The 15,288-nt window shown below is 42.6% G+C and overlaps 1 protein-coding gene across 2 annotated transcripts in view; it reads right to left on the bottom strand.

Annotated features, from left to right (window-relative positions):
* The window catches only part of JARID2 (jumonji and AT-rich interaction domain containing 2), a 342,752-nt gene that overhangs the window by 8,693 nt on the left and 318,771 nt on the right, over positions 1-15,288 (bottom strand). For both annotated transcript variants that reach the window (XM_073631095.1, XM_073631094.1), the window contains exon 16: positions 6,129-6,236. In XM_073631095.1, the coding sequence (XP_073487196.1) occupies positions 6,129-6,236 (108 nt within the window). The remainder of the gene's footprint in view (positions 1-6,128; positions 6,237-15,288) is intronic.

Raw genomic sequence — 15,288 nt, 5'->3', positions numbered from 1 at the left:
TGGCATGTTCTACTGTGTGTGTGTAGTGTTGTGCACTCACATACCTGTCTTCTCTCCTCGGGCCGGAACGGAAATTACCGAGCCGAGGAGAGATGACATCATTTGCTGCTGTTTAGCAATGATTCGATTGGCCGGCGGCGATCGCGAGGGGGGGGGCACGAACGGATGGCCTCCCCCTCACCTCCGATCGCCGTGGGACAAAAGACGACCGCCTCGGGCACCGGGGGGGGGGGGGGGTCCGATCGGACCCCCCACCCGCGGAAGGCAAATCACGTACATGTGATTTTGTCTGTCCGTGCCACCTTGCCGACGTACATCGGCGTGAGGCGGTCGTCAAGTGGTTAACCATCTCATTACCGGCATGTTTCATCCCTTCATTACCAGGCCATTTTTCGGTGCCATTATGACACTGTACACCCAACTGCATATACAGATAAAGCTTTAGTTAGGTGGTATGTATGGTGGCATACGATGTCCTCCCATGATCACGCCCACTGCAGGGTGTGGGTGGCACGCTCTGTGATCGCTGTGTCCTTAGGACACAGCTGATCACAGATCGGGGTAAAGGGCCAATTACAGCGGCCCTTTACCACGTGATGAGCTATGTCCAATCACAGCTGATCACAATTTAAACACAAGCCGGTTATTAACCATTCCTTTCCCCATGCTGACAGTGTGAGGAGAGGAGAGCCAATAACCAGCTTGTGTGAAAGGGACATCTAGACTGTTAATCAGGGCACTGATTATAAGTGTCCTGATTATCAGCGCAGTCCCAACAGTGCCGCCAATCAGTGCCCACACATGCTGTGAATCAGTGCTCACCAGCATTGCCAATCAGTGCCGACTACCAGTGCCCATCAGTTCCGCTTACTAATGACACCTATTAGTGCAACTTCATCAGTGCACACCAGAAAAATTACCTGTGTGCAAAATGTTATAACAAATTATTAAAAATAGCACTAAAAGAAATCTCTATTTATGTGAAAAAATGCTAAAAATTTAATATGGGTACAGTGTAGCATGACCACGCAATTGTCATTTAAAAGGTGAAAGCTGAAAATTGGCCTGGGCAGGAAGGGGGGTAAAAGTGCCCAGTAGGCAAGTGGTTAATAACTAGGGATTTTTTTTTTTCACTATACAAAGGAAAAAAGACTAAATTGCTTGGAAAGTGGATGCTTCAAGGTGATCTGACTTTTTGCCACCATTTTTTTAAGAAATGAAGAAACATGCTGGTATACAGGGGGTTAAAACATGGCACTTGGTAATAGAGCACTAGTTACCATTAACCTTTGATGGTCCGGAGGCCTCCTTTACTCTGATACACTGATCAGTGTATCAGAGTAAACTGTGATTTCTGTTCACTGGCCAGTAAGTTACACATGACTGCTAGCTGCAACCTGTGTTTACATTCTGTGATGCTGTTGGTCACAGCGATCACTTGGTACAGAACACAAAGGCTTTATACCTTTTGCCTGTGATCCGCTGTGTTCATTCACAGTGTTATAAACTCACCTCCTTCTAAAAATGCCAGGTCTCTGATTGTCTTGATCAACCTTTTACTTAAATACTTGAGTTCCTGACTTCCAATGTGTATGCAGATAAACACTTCTGAATTCACTTGCTATATACTTGGCTGGTAACTCAAAGTAATGAAGTCAGGGTATCAGTATGACAGGAAGGTCAGGGGTAAGCAGCCTAAATACTTTCTCATGATACACCTAACTTTAAGACAGCAAATTTTCCAAAGATGAGGGCTTCTCTCGAAGACTTAGACTGGGAAGGAATATTGGCATCGATGAACACAGAACAGAAATGGGAAGTCTTTAAAAAGACTGTACACAAACTCACTACAAAGTATATTCCCATGGCAAGAAGTTTAAAAGCCTAAAAATAAAACCTACGAGGCTCACAGCCAAAGTTAAAAGAGCAATAAGAAAAGAGCTTGTAAAAAAAAAATAAAAAAATGAAGTTACACTATCATTATTTAAACGTTACAATATAACAGAATATGTAAAAAGGAAATCAAGGCCGCAAAAATTCAAAACGAATGACAGATTGCAAAAGATAGTAGGATAAACCCCCAAAAATTCTTCAAATATATGAATAGTAAAAAGGTCAGGTCTGATGAATTTAGGCCTTTTACAAAATAATCTAGAGTGGGTGACAAAGAGAAGGCAAATTTATTAAATACCTTCTTCTGCTCTGTGTATACAAAGGAGCATGGGGGAGCTCATGTCCATAATGAAGATGGTATTGACACAGCCCCAAATGATTCATAATGGCTCAACATTGATATGGTCCAGAAATATTTAGACAGAATAAAGCACCAGATGGCATAAACCCACGATTCCTAAAGAATTGAGCTGTGTTGTTTCAAAGCCAATGTTTCTAATTTTTAGGGACTCTTTAATGACTGGAATAGTAACACTGGATTGGCATAAGGCCAATGTGGTGCCTATATTTAAAAAAGGAATTAAAGTCTTTACCAAGTAACTATAGACCTATTAGTTTAACATCTATAGTTGGGAATATACTGGTGAGTTTAATAAAAGATCACATAAAAAGTTTTTTTATAGCAAAAACTCATCTAAGTAACAGACAGAATGGATTCATAAAAGACAGAAGTTGTCAAACAAATCTGATTTCTTTTTATGAAGAGGTAAGTAAAACCTTGGCCAGAGGGGTGGCTGTGGACATGGCATATTTGCATTTTTGCAAAAATCAGTTTGTAAATGGATAGAAAACTGGCATAAAGACTGTATTTAGAGAGTAGTGGTTAATGATTCATACTCTGAATGGTCTAAGGTTTTCAGTGGTGTACCCCAAGGTTCAGTGTTGGGACCCTTACTTTTCAATATATTTATAAATGATATAGGGTCTGGGTCTCTGATTAAAAGTACCATTTCAGTCTTTGCAGATGACACCAAGTTATGCAGTGGAATAATATCTTTACAGGATTCCTCCAACTTACAAGCAAACCTCAAGTCACTGTTTAATTGGACAACTATGTGGCAAATGTGGTTTAGCCCACGTTCACATTGGGCTATTGCCAGCAACAGTACCAATTCCCAAAAGTAGTTCCAGCACTACTTTTGGTGACTTCGGGGGGATTAGAATAGACATCTGTGCATGAACCCGCACAGATGTCTATTGCCGGTTTGAAAGCTGAACTCGCATGAGGTGTATCATTGGTGGAGAAGGATCTGGGTGCTCTTGTAGATCATAAGCTTAATAATGACATGCAATGCCAAGCTGTGGTTTCCAAAGCGATACCAGTTCAGTTTTGGGCACCAGTTCTCAAAAAGGATATCAGGGAATTGGAGAAAGTGCAGAGAAGGGCAACCAAACTGATAAGAGGCATGGAGGAGCTCAATTATGAGGAAAGATTAGAGGAACTAAATGTATTCTCTCTTGAGAAGAGGAGATTAAGGAGGGATATGATCAACATGTATACATACATAGGAGGTCCACATAGTGAACTTGGTGTTGAGTTATTCACTTTAAGATCATCACAGAGGACAGGGGGGCACTCTTTATGTTTAGAGAAAGAGAGATTTAAAGGCTAAGTTCACCTTATATTTTTTTTTCTAAAATCCAGCTCCCCATTTACTAATATACCATTAAATGTACCTTGGTTGCAGAAAAATAAAAGCCTTCTTTGATTTTGAGAAACCCTTAGCCCTTGCTATATTTCCTAAAAAGTTTCAGAGACTCCCTGGTATACAGACAGAAACAGAGGAACCAGTAAGACACAGGGAGAAGTTTACCAGCTGACCTCATTAGCACGCCTTCATTTCTCCACGCATGCATTTTATATAGTTTTGGTAAATCTACAGGAGATTGTACTGTCACTCTTTGAATGACAATTGCACGGTCATGCAACACTGTACCCAAATTATCATTTATTTCACACAAATAGAGCTTTCTTTGGGTGGTATTTAATTACCACTGGGGTTTTTATTTTTTGCTAAACAAACAAAAAAAATGTAAAATTTTGAAAAAAAATCATGTTTCATAGTTTGTTATAAAATTTTGCAAACAGGTAGTTTCTCAACTTCATTGATATGCGCTTATCTGGTGGGCACTGATAGGCTGCACTGGTGGGCACTGATAGGCACAGATAAGGCAGCACTGATGGGGACAGATAAGATGGCACTGGTAGGTGACACTGATGGGCAGCACTGTTGATGAGGCGCTGATTGGTGACATTGATAGGTGGCAATGATGGGTGGCACTGTGGGCACTGGCAGGTAGCACAGATGAGCTGCTCTACTTGATCGGGACCGATGTCCCTCTGACAGCCGCCGGTGATCAGCTTTTTTTTTGCTCTCCTTGCTATCAGCGCGAGGAGAAAAAATAGCCAATTACCGGCTCTGTTTACATCACATGAACAGCTGTCATTGGCTGACAGCTGATCATGTGGTAAGGGGTTGGGATCTCATAGACTCGCTGATCACAGAGCGCACCGCATGCACTCTGCAGGGGGGCAGGCCACTTGAGCACGGGAGGACGTCTATTGACGCCCTCCCGGCAAAATAGGTCCGTGCTGTAGCTGTCATTCAGCTATAGCGCGAATCTGAAGCGGTTAATAAAAGGCCTGGGTTCTATTCTAGATACACATAATATAACCAGATACCAATATTTATAGGTAAAGTTATTCCAGGGAATATCCAATTGCCTGTTGGAGGATCAGGAAGGACTTTTTTCCCCTGCTAGAGCAAACTGAATCATGGTTTTGTTGGGTTTTTTGCCCTTCTCTGGACCATCTGTGGGTATATATTGTATGTATGGAGGTTGTGTGTGTGTGCGCTTTTTTTGATCCGGATGGACTTGTGTCTCTTTTCAACCAGATTAACTATGTAACTATGATACCAGGTGTATTTATGAGCAACAGGCGAAAAGTTGTAGAATTACTATTTGAGGTGATTGTAGCCGTATTGGTGCAATTACAACAAGAACAATAGTGTACATTCTGTGATACTTTCTTTATTTGCACTAACATCCAAATTTTCAGGACAAGCTTTGGGGGTATGCCCCTTCTTTAAGGTCCAAGCAGTACTCAATTATTCTTTTTGGAATTTAGTGTATGATTTAAAACCGCAGTCAGGGGGAGTAGGGTCTGCCTAAAGGAAAAAAGGGGAACGTGGTTGTAGCATCATGAAAAGGAAAAACCAACTGTCTGCATTCTACTTATTCTATTAGTATAATGTTGAGGGATGGTTAAAGCAGTATAAACTGATAAACATCCTTTTTACATTCTTTGGGTGATTCATGTTCTGATTGCAGATCATTATTATGCATTCATCACAAAGACTGCTTTGATTTCTTATGATGTTTAAACAAATCCATAAATTATTGGTAAGAACTAGACCAACATTGGTTAAGCTGCAGTTGTGTTAGTGAGGTTAAGTGATCAGTGGCCAGGCAGGATCAAAGAGATCAGAAACCAAGCAATGGCAGGTAGCAAAGTGAACAGTGGTCGGGCAGGGGCAGCTGGCAAAGAGAGCAGTATCCAGGCAGGTGGCAATGAGATCAATGCAGGGACAAGTGGTGAAGATATCAGTGACAAGAGAGGGGCAAGTGGTGAAGAGGATCGGTGACAAAGGAGGAGGAGTCGGTGAAGAGATCAATGACCAGAAAGGGGCAGGCGATGAAGAGTACAGTGACAAGGAAGGGTAGGTGGTGAAGATCAGTGACCAGACAAGGGCAGTTGGTGAATAGATCAGTGAAAAAAAGGGGTAGGTGGGGAAGAGGATCAGTGACCAGACAGGGGAGGTGGTGAAGTGATCAGTGACAAGAAAGGGGCAAATGGTGAAGAGATCAGCGACAAGGGAGGGGAAGGTGGTGAAGAGATGAGCAACAAGGAAGTGGCAGGTGGTGAAGAGGAAGGGAACAACAAGGAAGGGGCAAGGTGTCGAAGAGATAAGTGATTCCTTTGTCATAGGAATGTCTATCAATTGTTTCATTACCTCACTGCTCACAGAAACTAAATGCATGTAAACCTTATTATACTTGCCTGTAAACCTGTATATTATAAGGAACACCAGTGTTTAGTAACCTATGAATATTTCTCATTTAAAAAAGTACTTCGAACAATGTGTATTTTCATAGCAAAAACATTTAGTTACCTCATCATATCGATACATCAGCTTTAATCCTCGACATGACTTCTGCTTCTCCACATGACGTAATGCACACTCCAGGCAGAACACAACATTCTCATTCTCCTGCACAACCTTTAATAAGGAAGACCGAAAACAGTATTAGATACAAGAATACAAGCATGTCCGACACTGGCACTGGTCTGTTTAGGAACCTTTAAGGATGGAGCGAGATCTGTACTTTACTCGCCAGTGGCCCTAAGGCAGTGGTGGCCAAAGTTTGATTTTGAGATGCTTGCGTTCTGCAACTGACTCCTCTATATGACTCCACACATTCTAAAAAATGTATTTTCAAAAATGTATTATCAATACTCTATATATGAGGATGTAAGCCTCTATAGATATCTGCAGCCATTTACACCATAGAGACTCTGTAAGCCAGTAGACCACAGCAGTATCAACGTTTACTGCAGAGCTATTGCAGATTGTCTTTACTTTTTGTGCACCAAAGATGAACTACAAATATATGAAATATCCTTGTATCAACACAGCGGAACACAGGAGTGTTCTCTAGCAGCCATCAAATATGTAATGTGTCACAAGGCATTGCAAGCCAGCATCCCATCATGGTCTATGATAGCCTTCTACATCAAGTACTACATAGAAAAAAATCCACTAAAACCTAAATACCAGGTCAAAAATGTATGTCCTAAAAGTGCAGTGCTAAATAAAATTACCATGTGCAAAACCTTTGAAGTGAACAGAAAATCCAATAAAAATATTATATCCAAAAATGTCTTTATGCAAAAGTACAAAATATATTATATTCATAAAGTGCAAAGTTCATAAGCAAGATGATCCAGCTCACCATCTCAGATGGCATGAATGCATGAATCCTCGGAATTCAAATGGGTAAAAAACAGGGAGACTCCTCATGGTGTAATATGGTCTCAACCGTTTTATTTTAAAATCAATGCACTTACATATAAAACAAAAAATGCTGCTGGCTGTAAATATCTCCACTATAGTCAGTGCTATGCTTCAAACAGTCATAAATTCAAAAAAGCATCTGTGCAGCAGCGTGTGTGCATCGTCCCTAGGATCGTTTTGTTATATGTAACGTCATCAGGGGTATGCCCACATGCTCACGGCTTTAAATAATTCTCCTGGGAAAGGAAAAGCTCCACCATAGGTTAACTGAAAAAAACACCCCTACATCCATTGGAAGATGTGAAATCCTAGGTGATTGATGTATACTGTGTCAGCTAACAAAGAACTAATAAATCAGCTGACTCTGAACTTAATGATTGGTGCATACTATGTCAGCTGACAAGAAATGAATAAAAGTCAGCTGACTAGAAATTTGATGATTTTTTTCAGTTAACCTATAGTGGAGCTTTTCCTTTCCCAGGAGAATTATTTAAAGTACAGCAGTGGGCATACCCCTGATGACATTACATATAACGATACAAACGTAGGGACGATGCACACACACGCTGCTGCACAGATGCTTTTTTGAATTTATGACTGTTTGAAGGATAGCACTGGCTATAGTGGAGAGATTTACAGCCAGCAGCATTTTTTGTTTTAAATGTAAGTGCATTGATTTTAAAATAAAACGGCTGAGACCATATTACACTATGCAGAGTCTCCTTGTTTTTTACCCATTTTAACTCTGAGGATTCATCCATCCATCCCATCTGAGATGGTGAGCTGGATGGATCATCTGGTCACCATAAGGGGAACACACTGAGGCTGGCAGGGGGAACATTTCCAGATTTCCATCTGAGGATCAGAGATCCCAATAAGCGCTGAATAATCTTCCTGAGTAAGGAAGATTGCTGGTAATCTGGTAAGCCCCCATCTGATTTATGGTGAAGGTGTCACAACGGTGAATGTCTGAGAACTGATTCATCAGGATCGACCTATCCAGTGTGGGAAACTGGCATGCATGAACTGTTTGCACAGGAGCACTTTAGTGATCAATTTATGAACTTTGCACTTTATGAATATAATATATTTTGCCCTTTTGCACAAGGACATTTTTGGATTGAATAATATTTTGATTGAATTTTCTGTTCACTTCAAAGGTTTTGCACATGGTAATTTTATTTAGCGTTGCACTTTTAGGACATACATCAAGTAAGTGACTGATAACAGACATCATATAAATGAACTCAAGCTTCAGATCGCAGCTGTGGATTTACATGAAGTGGAAATTGCTGCTGCTTTTAACCACTTGAGCCCCGGACCATTATGCTGCCTAAGGACCAGAGGTCTTTTTCCAATTTGGCACTGCGTCGCTTTAACTGCTAATTGCGCGGTCATGCAATGCTGTACCCAAACGAAATTTGCGTCCTTTTCTTCCCACAAATAGAGCTTTCTTTTGATGGTATTTGATCACCTCTGCGGTTTTTATTTTTTGCGCTATAAACGGAAAAAGACCGAAAATTTTGAAAAAAAATGATATTTTCTACTTTTTGTTATAAAAAAAATCCAATAAACTAAATTTTAGTCATACATTTAGGCCAAAATGTATTCGGCCACAGCGTCTACAAACTAGGGTACATTTTCTGGAATTTACACAGCTTTTAGTTTATGACTGCCTATGTCATTTCTTGAGGTGCTAAAATGGCAGGGCAGTACAAAACCCCCCCAAATGACCCCATTTTGGAAAGTAGACACCCCAAGGAAATTGCTGAGAGGCATGTTGAACCCATTGAATATTTATTTTTTTTGTCCCAAGTGATTGAAAAATGACAAAAAAAAAAAAAAAAAAAATATTTACAAAAAGTCGTCACTAAATGATATATTGCTCACACAGGCCATGGGCCTATGTGGAATTGCACCCCAAAATACATTTAGCTGCTTCTCCTGAGTATGGGGATACCACATGTGTGGGACTTTTTGGGAGCCTAGCCGCGTACGGGGCCCCGAAAACCAATCACCGCCTTCAGGATTTCTAAGGGTGTAAATTTTTGCTTTCACTCTTCACTGCCTATCACAGTTTCGGAGGCCATGGAATGCCCAGGTGGCACAAAACCCCCCAAAATGACCCCATTTTGGAAAGTAGACACCCCAAGCTATTTGCTGAGAGGCATATTGAGTCCATGGAATATTTTATATTTTGACACAAGTTGCGGGAAAGTGACACTTTTTTTTTTTTTTTTTTTTTTTTTTCATAAAGTTGTCACTAAATGATATATTGCTCACACAGGCCATGGGCATATGTGGAATTGCACCCCAAAATACATTTAGCTGCTTCTCCTGAGTACGGGGATACCACATGTGTGAGACTTTTTGGGAGCCTAGCCGCGTACTGGACCCCGAAAACCAATCACTGCCTTCAGGATTTCTAAGGGTGAAAATTTTTGATTTCACTCTTTACTGCCTATCACAGTTTCGGAGGCCATGGAATGCCCAGGTGGCACAAAACCCCCCCAAATGACCCCATTTTGGAAAGTAGACACCCCAAGCTATTTGCTGAAAGGCATGGTGAGTATTTTGCAGCTCTCATTTGTTTTTGAAAATGAAGAAAGACAAGAAAAAACATTTTTTTTTTTTCTTTTTTCAATTTTCAAAACTTTGTGACAAAAAGTGAGGTCTGCAAAATACTCACTATACCTCTCAGCAAATAGCTTGGGGTGTCTACTTTCCAAAATGGGGTCATTTGGGGGGGTTTTGTGCCACCTGGGCATTCCATGGCCTCCGAAACTGTGATAGGCAGTGAAGAGTGAAATCAAAAATTCACGCCCTTAGAAAGCCTGAAGGCGGTGGTTGGTTTTCGGGGCCCCGTACGCGGCTAGGCTCCCAAAAAGTCTCACACATGTGGTATCCCCGTACTCAGGAGAAGCAGCAGAATGTATTTTGGGGTGTAATTTCACATATTTCCATGGCATGTTTGAGCAATATATCATTTAGTGACAACTTTGTGCAAAAAAAAAAAAAAAAAAAAAAAATTTGTCTCTTTCCCGCAACTTGTGTCGCAATATAAAATATTCCATGGACTCGACATGCCTCTCAGCAAATAGCTTGGGGTGTCTACTTTCCAAAATGGGGTCATTTTGGGGGGTTTTGAACTGTCCTGGCATTTTATGCACAACATTTAGAAGCTTATGTCACACATCACCCACTCTTCTAACCACTTGAAGACAAAGCCCTTTCTGACACTTATTGTTTACATGAAAAAGTTTTTTTTTTTTGCAAAAAAATTACTTTGAACCCCCAAACATTATATATTTTTTTAAAGCAAATGCCCTACAGATTAAAATGGTGGGTGTTTCATTTTTTTTTTTCACACAGTAATTGCGCAGCGATTTTTCAAACGCATTTTTTGGGGAAAAAACACACTTTTTTAAATTTTAATGCACTAAAACACGCTATATTGCCCAAATGTTTGATGAAATAAAAAAGATGATCTTAGGCCGAGTACATGGATACCAAACATGACATGCTTTAAAATTGCGCACAAACGTGCAGTGGCAACAAAATAAATACATGTTTAAAAGCCTTCAAAAGCCTTTACAGGTTACCACTTTAGATTTACAGAGGAGGTCTACTGGAAAAATTACTGCACTCGATCTGGCCTTCGCGGTGATACCTCACATGCATGGTGCAATTGCTGTTTATGTTTGACGACAGACCGCCGCTTGCGTTCGCCTTAGCGCGAGAGCAGGGGGCGACAGGGGTGTTTTTTTTTTTTTTTTTTTTTTCTTTATTATTTTTTTGCTTTTTTAATCTTACTTTTAAACTGTTCCTTTCATATTTTTTTTTTAATCATTTTTATTGTTATCTCGGGGAATGTAAATATCCCCTATGATAGCAATAGGTAGTGACAGGTACTCTTTTTTGAAAAAATTGGGGTCTATTAGACCCTAGATCTCTCCTCTGCCCTCAAAGCATCTGACCACACCAAGATCGGTGTGATAAAATGCTTCCCCAATTTCCCAATGGCGCTATTTACATCCGGCGAAATCTAAGTCATGAAATACTCGTAGCTTCCGGTTTCTTAGGCCATAGAGATGTTTGGAGCCACTCTGGTCTCTGATCAGCTCTATGGTCAGCTGGCTGAATCACCGGCTGCATTCTCAGGTTCCCTGTTGAGACAGGAGAGCCAGAGAAAAACACGGAAGACGGTGGGGGGGGGGCATTCCCTCCCACGGCTTGTAAAAGCAGTCTAGAGGCTAATTAGCCGCTAGGATTGCTTTTACATGAAAGCCGACCGCTGGCTGAAAAGAATGATACCAAGATGATACCTAAACCTGCAGGCATCATTCTGGAATAACCACTCAAAGTCGTGAATGGCGTACCTGAAGACAAAAAAATGGTTAACAATGGTTAACAATAAAGCACAGTAAAGTGTAAATAATTACACACCTGAAAAACAAACATGATAAAACATAATAACAATAACAATAACAATAAAACATTGCAGAATAGAATACAGTAAAAAAGAGCAGAATAGAGAGAGAGAATAGAGAGAGAGAGAACAATAAAACAACAACTATTTTTTTTTATTTCATATTTTTTTTTTTTTTTACACTTTTTTTGTAACTAACTTTTATAACTGTAACCGGTTCCAGGTTCGGGTCTCTCAAAATGCGATGGCATCTTGGGAGACCCTGTGAAAGTGTGCCTAGTCTGTGCAATGCTGTACCCTACGCTAATACTCAACTAGTGAATGGTAGCGTTCAAAACATTCACCAATGCAAAGACCAGGATTGTCAGGACAGGAGGGACAATAATAGCGGGTGTCACGCCTATATCCGCGCTTGCTGCAGACACAACATCTTTTTTGGGGGGGTTCGTTGGGTAGGGGTACTCGGGAGGACATAAAAATGCCTCTCATGCAGCCGACTGCATTTGGTTGGGGATGTGAATGGGGGAAGTACGGGCGCTGCAGAAGCGGTGGGTTCCCAATTAGGATTGGCGAATGCAGCAGGAAGGGCACTATGGGCACGACGGGCCTGTGTTTGTCTTCTTGGTGGCAGCGGGACACTACTTGTGCTTGCCACCTCACCAGCTTGAACTGCACTTATGGGACTCGCCACGTCACCAAGTGTTACTGCAGTGCTGGTTTGACTACGACCGGGGTGTACTAGGCCGCTGGCGCTTGCCAGTTCACCAAAACGCTACCAAAAAACGTTAGCGATCGCAGGGATCAGGCCTGACTCTGCGAACGCTGCAGTTATGCGTTTAGTGTTTTGTAAGTGTCAGTGATCGATCGATACTGCACTTGGGTGGGCTGGGCCGGGCCGGGCGGAGGGGCAAAACGCAGGTGCTAGCAGGTATCTGGGCTGATCCCGCTAACACTGCGTTTTTGGGAACCCTAAACTGCTGGGGACGCCAGTATAGATCTGATCGGATCAGATATTGATGCGATCAGATACTATACCACTAAGGGAGGTGTACGGTGCGTGCGTGGGTGTTAGCGGTACTGGCGCTAATCTGACGCTGCCTGGGGCTGGTGCTTGCCAGTTCACCAAAACGCTACAAAAAAAACTGTTAGCGATCGCAGGGATCAGGCCTGACTCTGCGAACGCTGCAGTTATGCGTTTAGTGTTTTGTAAGTGTCAGTGATCGATCGATACTGCACTTGGGTGGGCTGGGCTGGGCCGGGCGGAGGGGCAAAACGCAGGTGCTAGCAGGTATCTGGGCTGATTCCGCTAACACTGCGTTTTTGGGAACCCTAAACTGCTGGGGACGCTAGTATAGATCTGATCGGATCAGATATTGATCCGTTCAGATACTATACCACTAAGGGAGGCGTATGCTGCGTGCGTGGGTGTTAGCGGTACTGGCGCTAACCTGACGCCTGGGGCTGGTGCTTGCCAGTTCACCAAAATGCTACCAAAAAAACTGTTAGCGATCGCAGGGATCAGGCCTGACTCTGAACGCTGCAGTTATGCGTTTAGTGTTTTGTAAGTGACAGTGATCGATCGATACTGCACTTGGGTGGGCTGGGCGGAGGCACAAAACGCAGGTGCTAGCAGGTATCTGGGCTGATCCCGCTAACACTGCGTTTTTGGGAACCCTAAACTGCTGGGGACGCTAGTATAGATCTGATCGGATCAGATATTGATCCGTACAGATACTATACCACTAAGGGAGGCGTATGCTGCATGCGTGGGTGTTAGCGGTACTGGCGCTAATCTGACGCTGCCTGGGGCGACGCATATCACCGCCGGGCGATCAGGGGGCTAAACCTTTATTCGGTAATAAACGGCAGGTGCCCTGACACTATAAAAAATAAACGAAATAACCAGCGTCATCCGTAACGGTTATACGGTGATCAGTGGTGAAAGGGTTAACTAGGGGGCAATCAAGGGGTTAAAACATTTATTCGGTAGTATATGGGGGTCCCTGTCGCTATAAAACGCTGACGGCGAACCTAAATATTTACCTCACTAACTAGCGTCACCAGCGACACTAATACAGCGATCAGAAAAATGATCGCTTAGCAACACTGGTGACAGGGGGTGATCAAGGGGTTAAAACTTTATTAGGGGGGGTTAGGGGGGTACCCTAGACCTAAAGGGGGGTAATACTAACTGTCCCAACACTGAAACTGACACTATGCAGTAATCAGAAAAAAAAAAAAAAAAAAAAAAAAAAAACTGCTGGTGTCAGTTTGTGACAGGGGGGGGGGAGGTGATTGGGGGGGGATCGGGGGGGGGATCGGGGTGTTTTGTGTGCCTGGCATGTTCTACTGTGTGTGTGTGTGTTGTGCACTCACATAGATGTCTTCTCTCCTCGGGCCGGAACGGAAAATACCGACCCGAGGGGAGATGACATCACTTCCTTTGCTGCTGTTTAGCATACAGCAGCAAAGGAGTGTTTTCATTGGCCGGCGGCGATCGCGAGGGGGGGGCCACGAACGGATGGTCTCCCCCTCATCACGGATCGCCGCTGGACAAAAGACGACCGCCTCGGGCACCGGGGGGGGGTCCGATCGGACCCCCCACCCGCGGAAGGCAAATCACGTACCCTGTACGTGATTTTGCCTGTCCGTGCCACTTTGCCGACGTACATCGGCGTGAGGCGGTCGTCAAGTGGTTAAATGACCTCATCTTTCCCTATAAATCTGTAAACACAAGAAAACATTATTGTATGTTTTCTACAGAAAATACTGAATTAACCATAAATTTCACTTTTTTTCCCCTAAGATTACCATAGGTTTGTTTATGTCATTATAGCAGCAATTCTGCTGTTTATCTGTTGGCTACAGAGGTATCTGTACGGAAGGGTACAGGTCATTCTCCATCAGCTAGCTGGCCATGTATGCACTGTGTGAATAGGGGGAGGAACTAATTTTGGATTGCACTGTATTTTTTCGCAAAGACCAGTCTTGGTTCTACAAGGTGTGGACAGGTTACACTTTGTAGTACTGACATAAAGATTACAGAAATCTATTTTTTGAGCTTTGCTGTTTAGCCAAAAACTAATTCTAGGATGAATGCTAGGGGCCTCTTCGCACCCATACAGATGCAAAGAAAGCACATTAAAAAGTAACATCTAGATCCTAACGGCCACTTCATTATACTGCAAGGACTTTGGCAAACACAAGAAGTGACGTTGTGTGCACTATATACCCCTAATACTAAACAACATAGCTTTCTGTCCAGGGTATTCTCTCGAATTTTCAGATCCACTCCTAGGGTCCTTATTTTAGGAGGCGATTTTAACCTCGTTCAGTCAACCACTGTGGACCGCCAGACAACATGCCCCCTCATCTAGGATCTATAGAGACTCGAGACTATTCAGACAAATCACTAGACGATATGCGCTCTTTGACGCATGGAGGGCTCTCTGTCCGGGATGTCGACAGTATACGTTCTATTCGGCCCCCCACTGCACTCACACCCGCATTGACTACTTTTTTCGTTAATAATTACATTCTAAAACTGACACGCAAGGCGCAAATATGCCCTATCTCATGGTCAGACCATGCCCCCATTTTACTCACACTAGACCTAGGCACCCTTGTCCGTAGACCTTATAACTGGAGGTTGAACACATCCCTCCTCCAACACCAACCGACCCTAGCAGAATTAAACTCTACGCTCAAGCTCTATTTTTTAGAAAACTCCAATCAGGAAGTTTCACTCCCTACGCTCTGGGAGGCCCACAAGGCGGTCCTTAGAGGTAAATGTATAGGGATCTCATCAGCATTAAAAAAAAGACGCCT

Source organism: Aquarana catesbeiana, linkage group LG05 (assembly GCF_042186555.1).
Source record: "Aquarana catesbeiana isolate 2022-GZ linkage group LG05, ASM4218655v1, whole genome shotgun sequence".
In the NCBI taxonomy this organism is placed as follows: domain Eukaryota; kingdom Metazoa; phylum Chordata; class Amphibia; order Anura; family Ranidae; genus Aquarana; species Aquarana catesbeiana.
The sequence above is the reverse complement of the archived record's forward strand: the minus strand, read 5'-3'. Positions and strand labels throughout refer to the sequence as shown.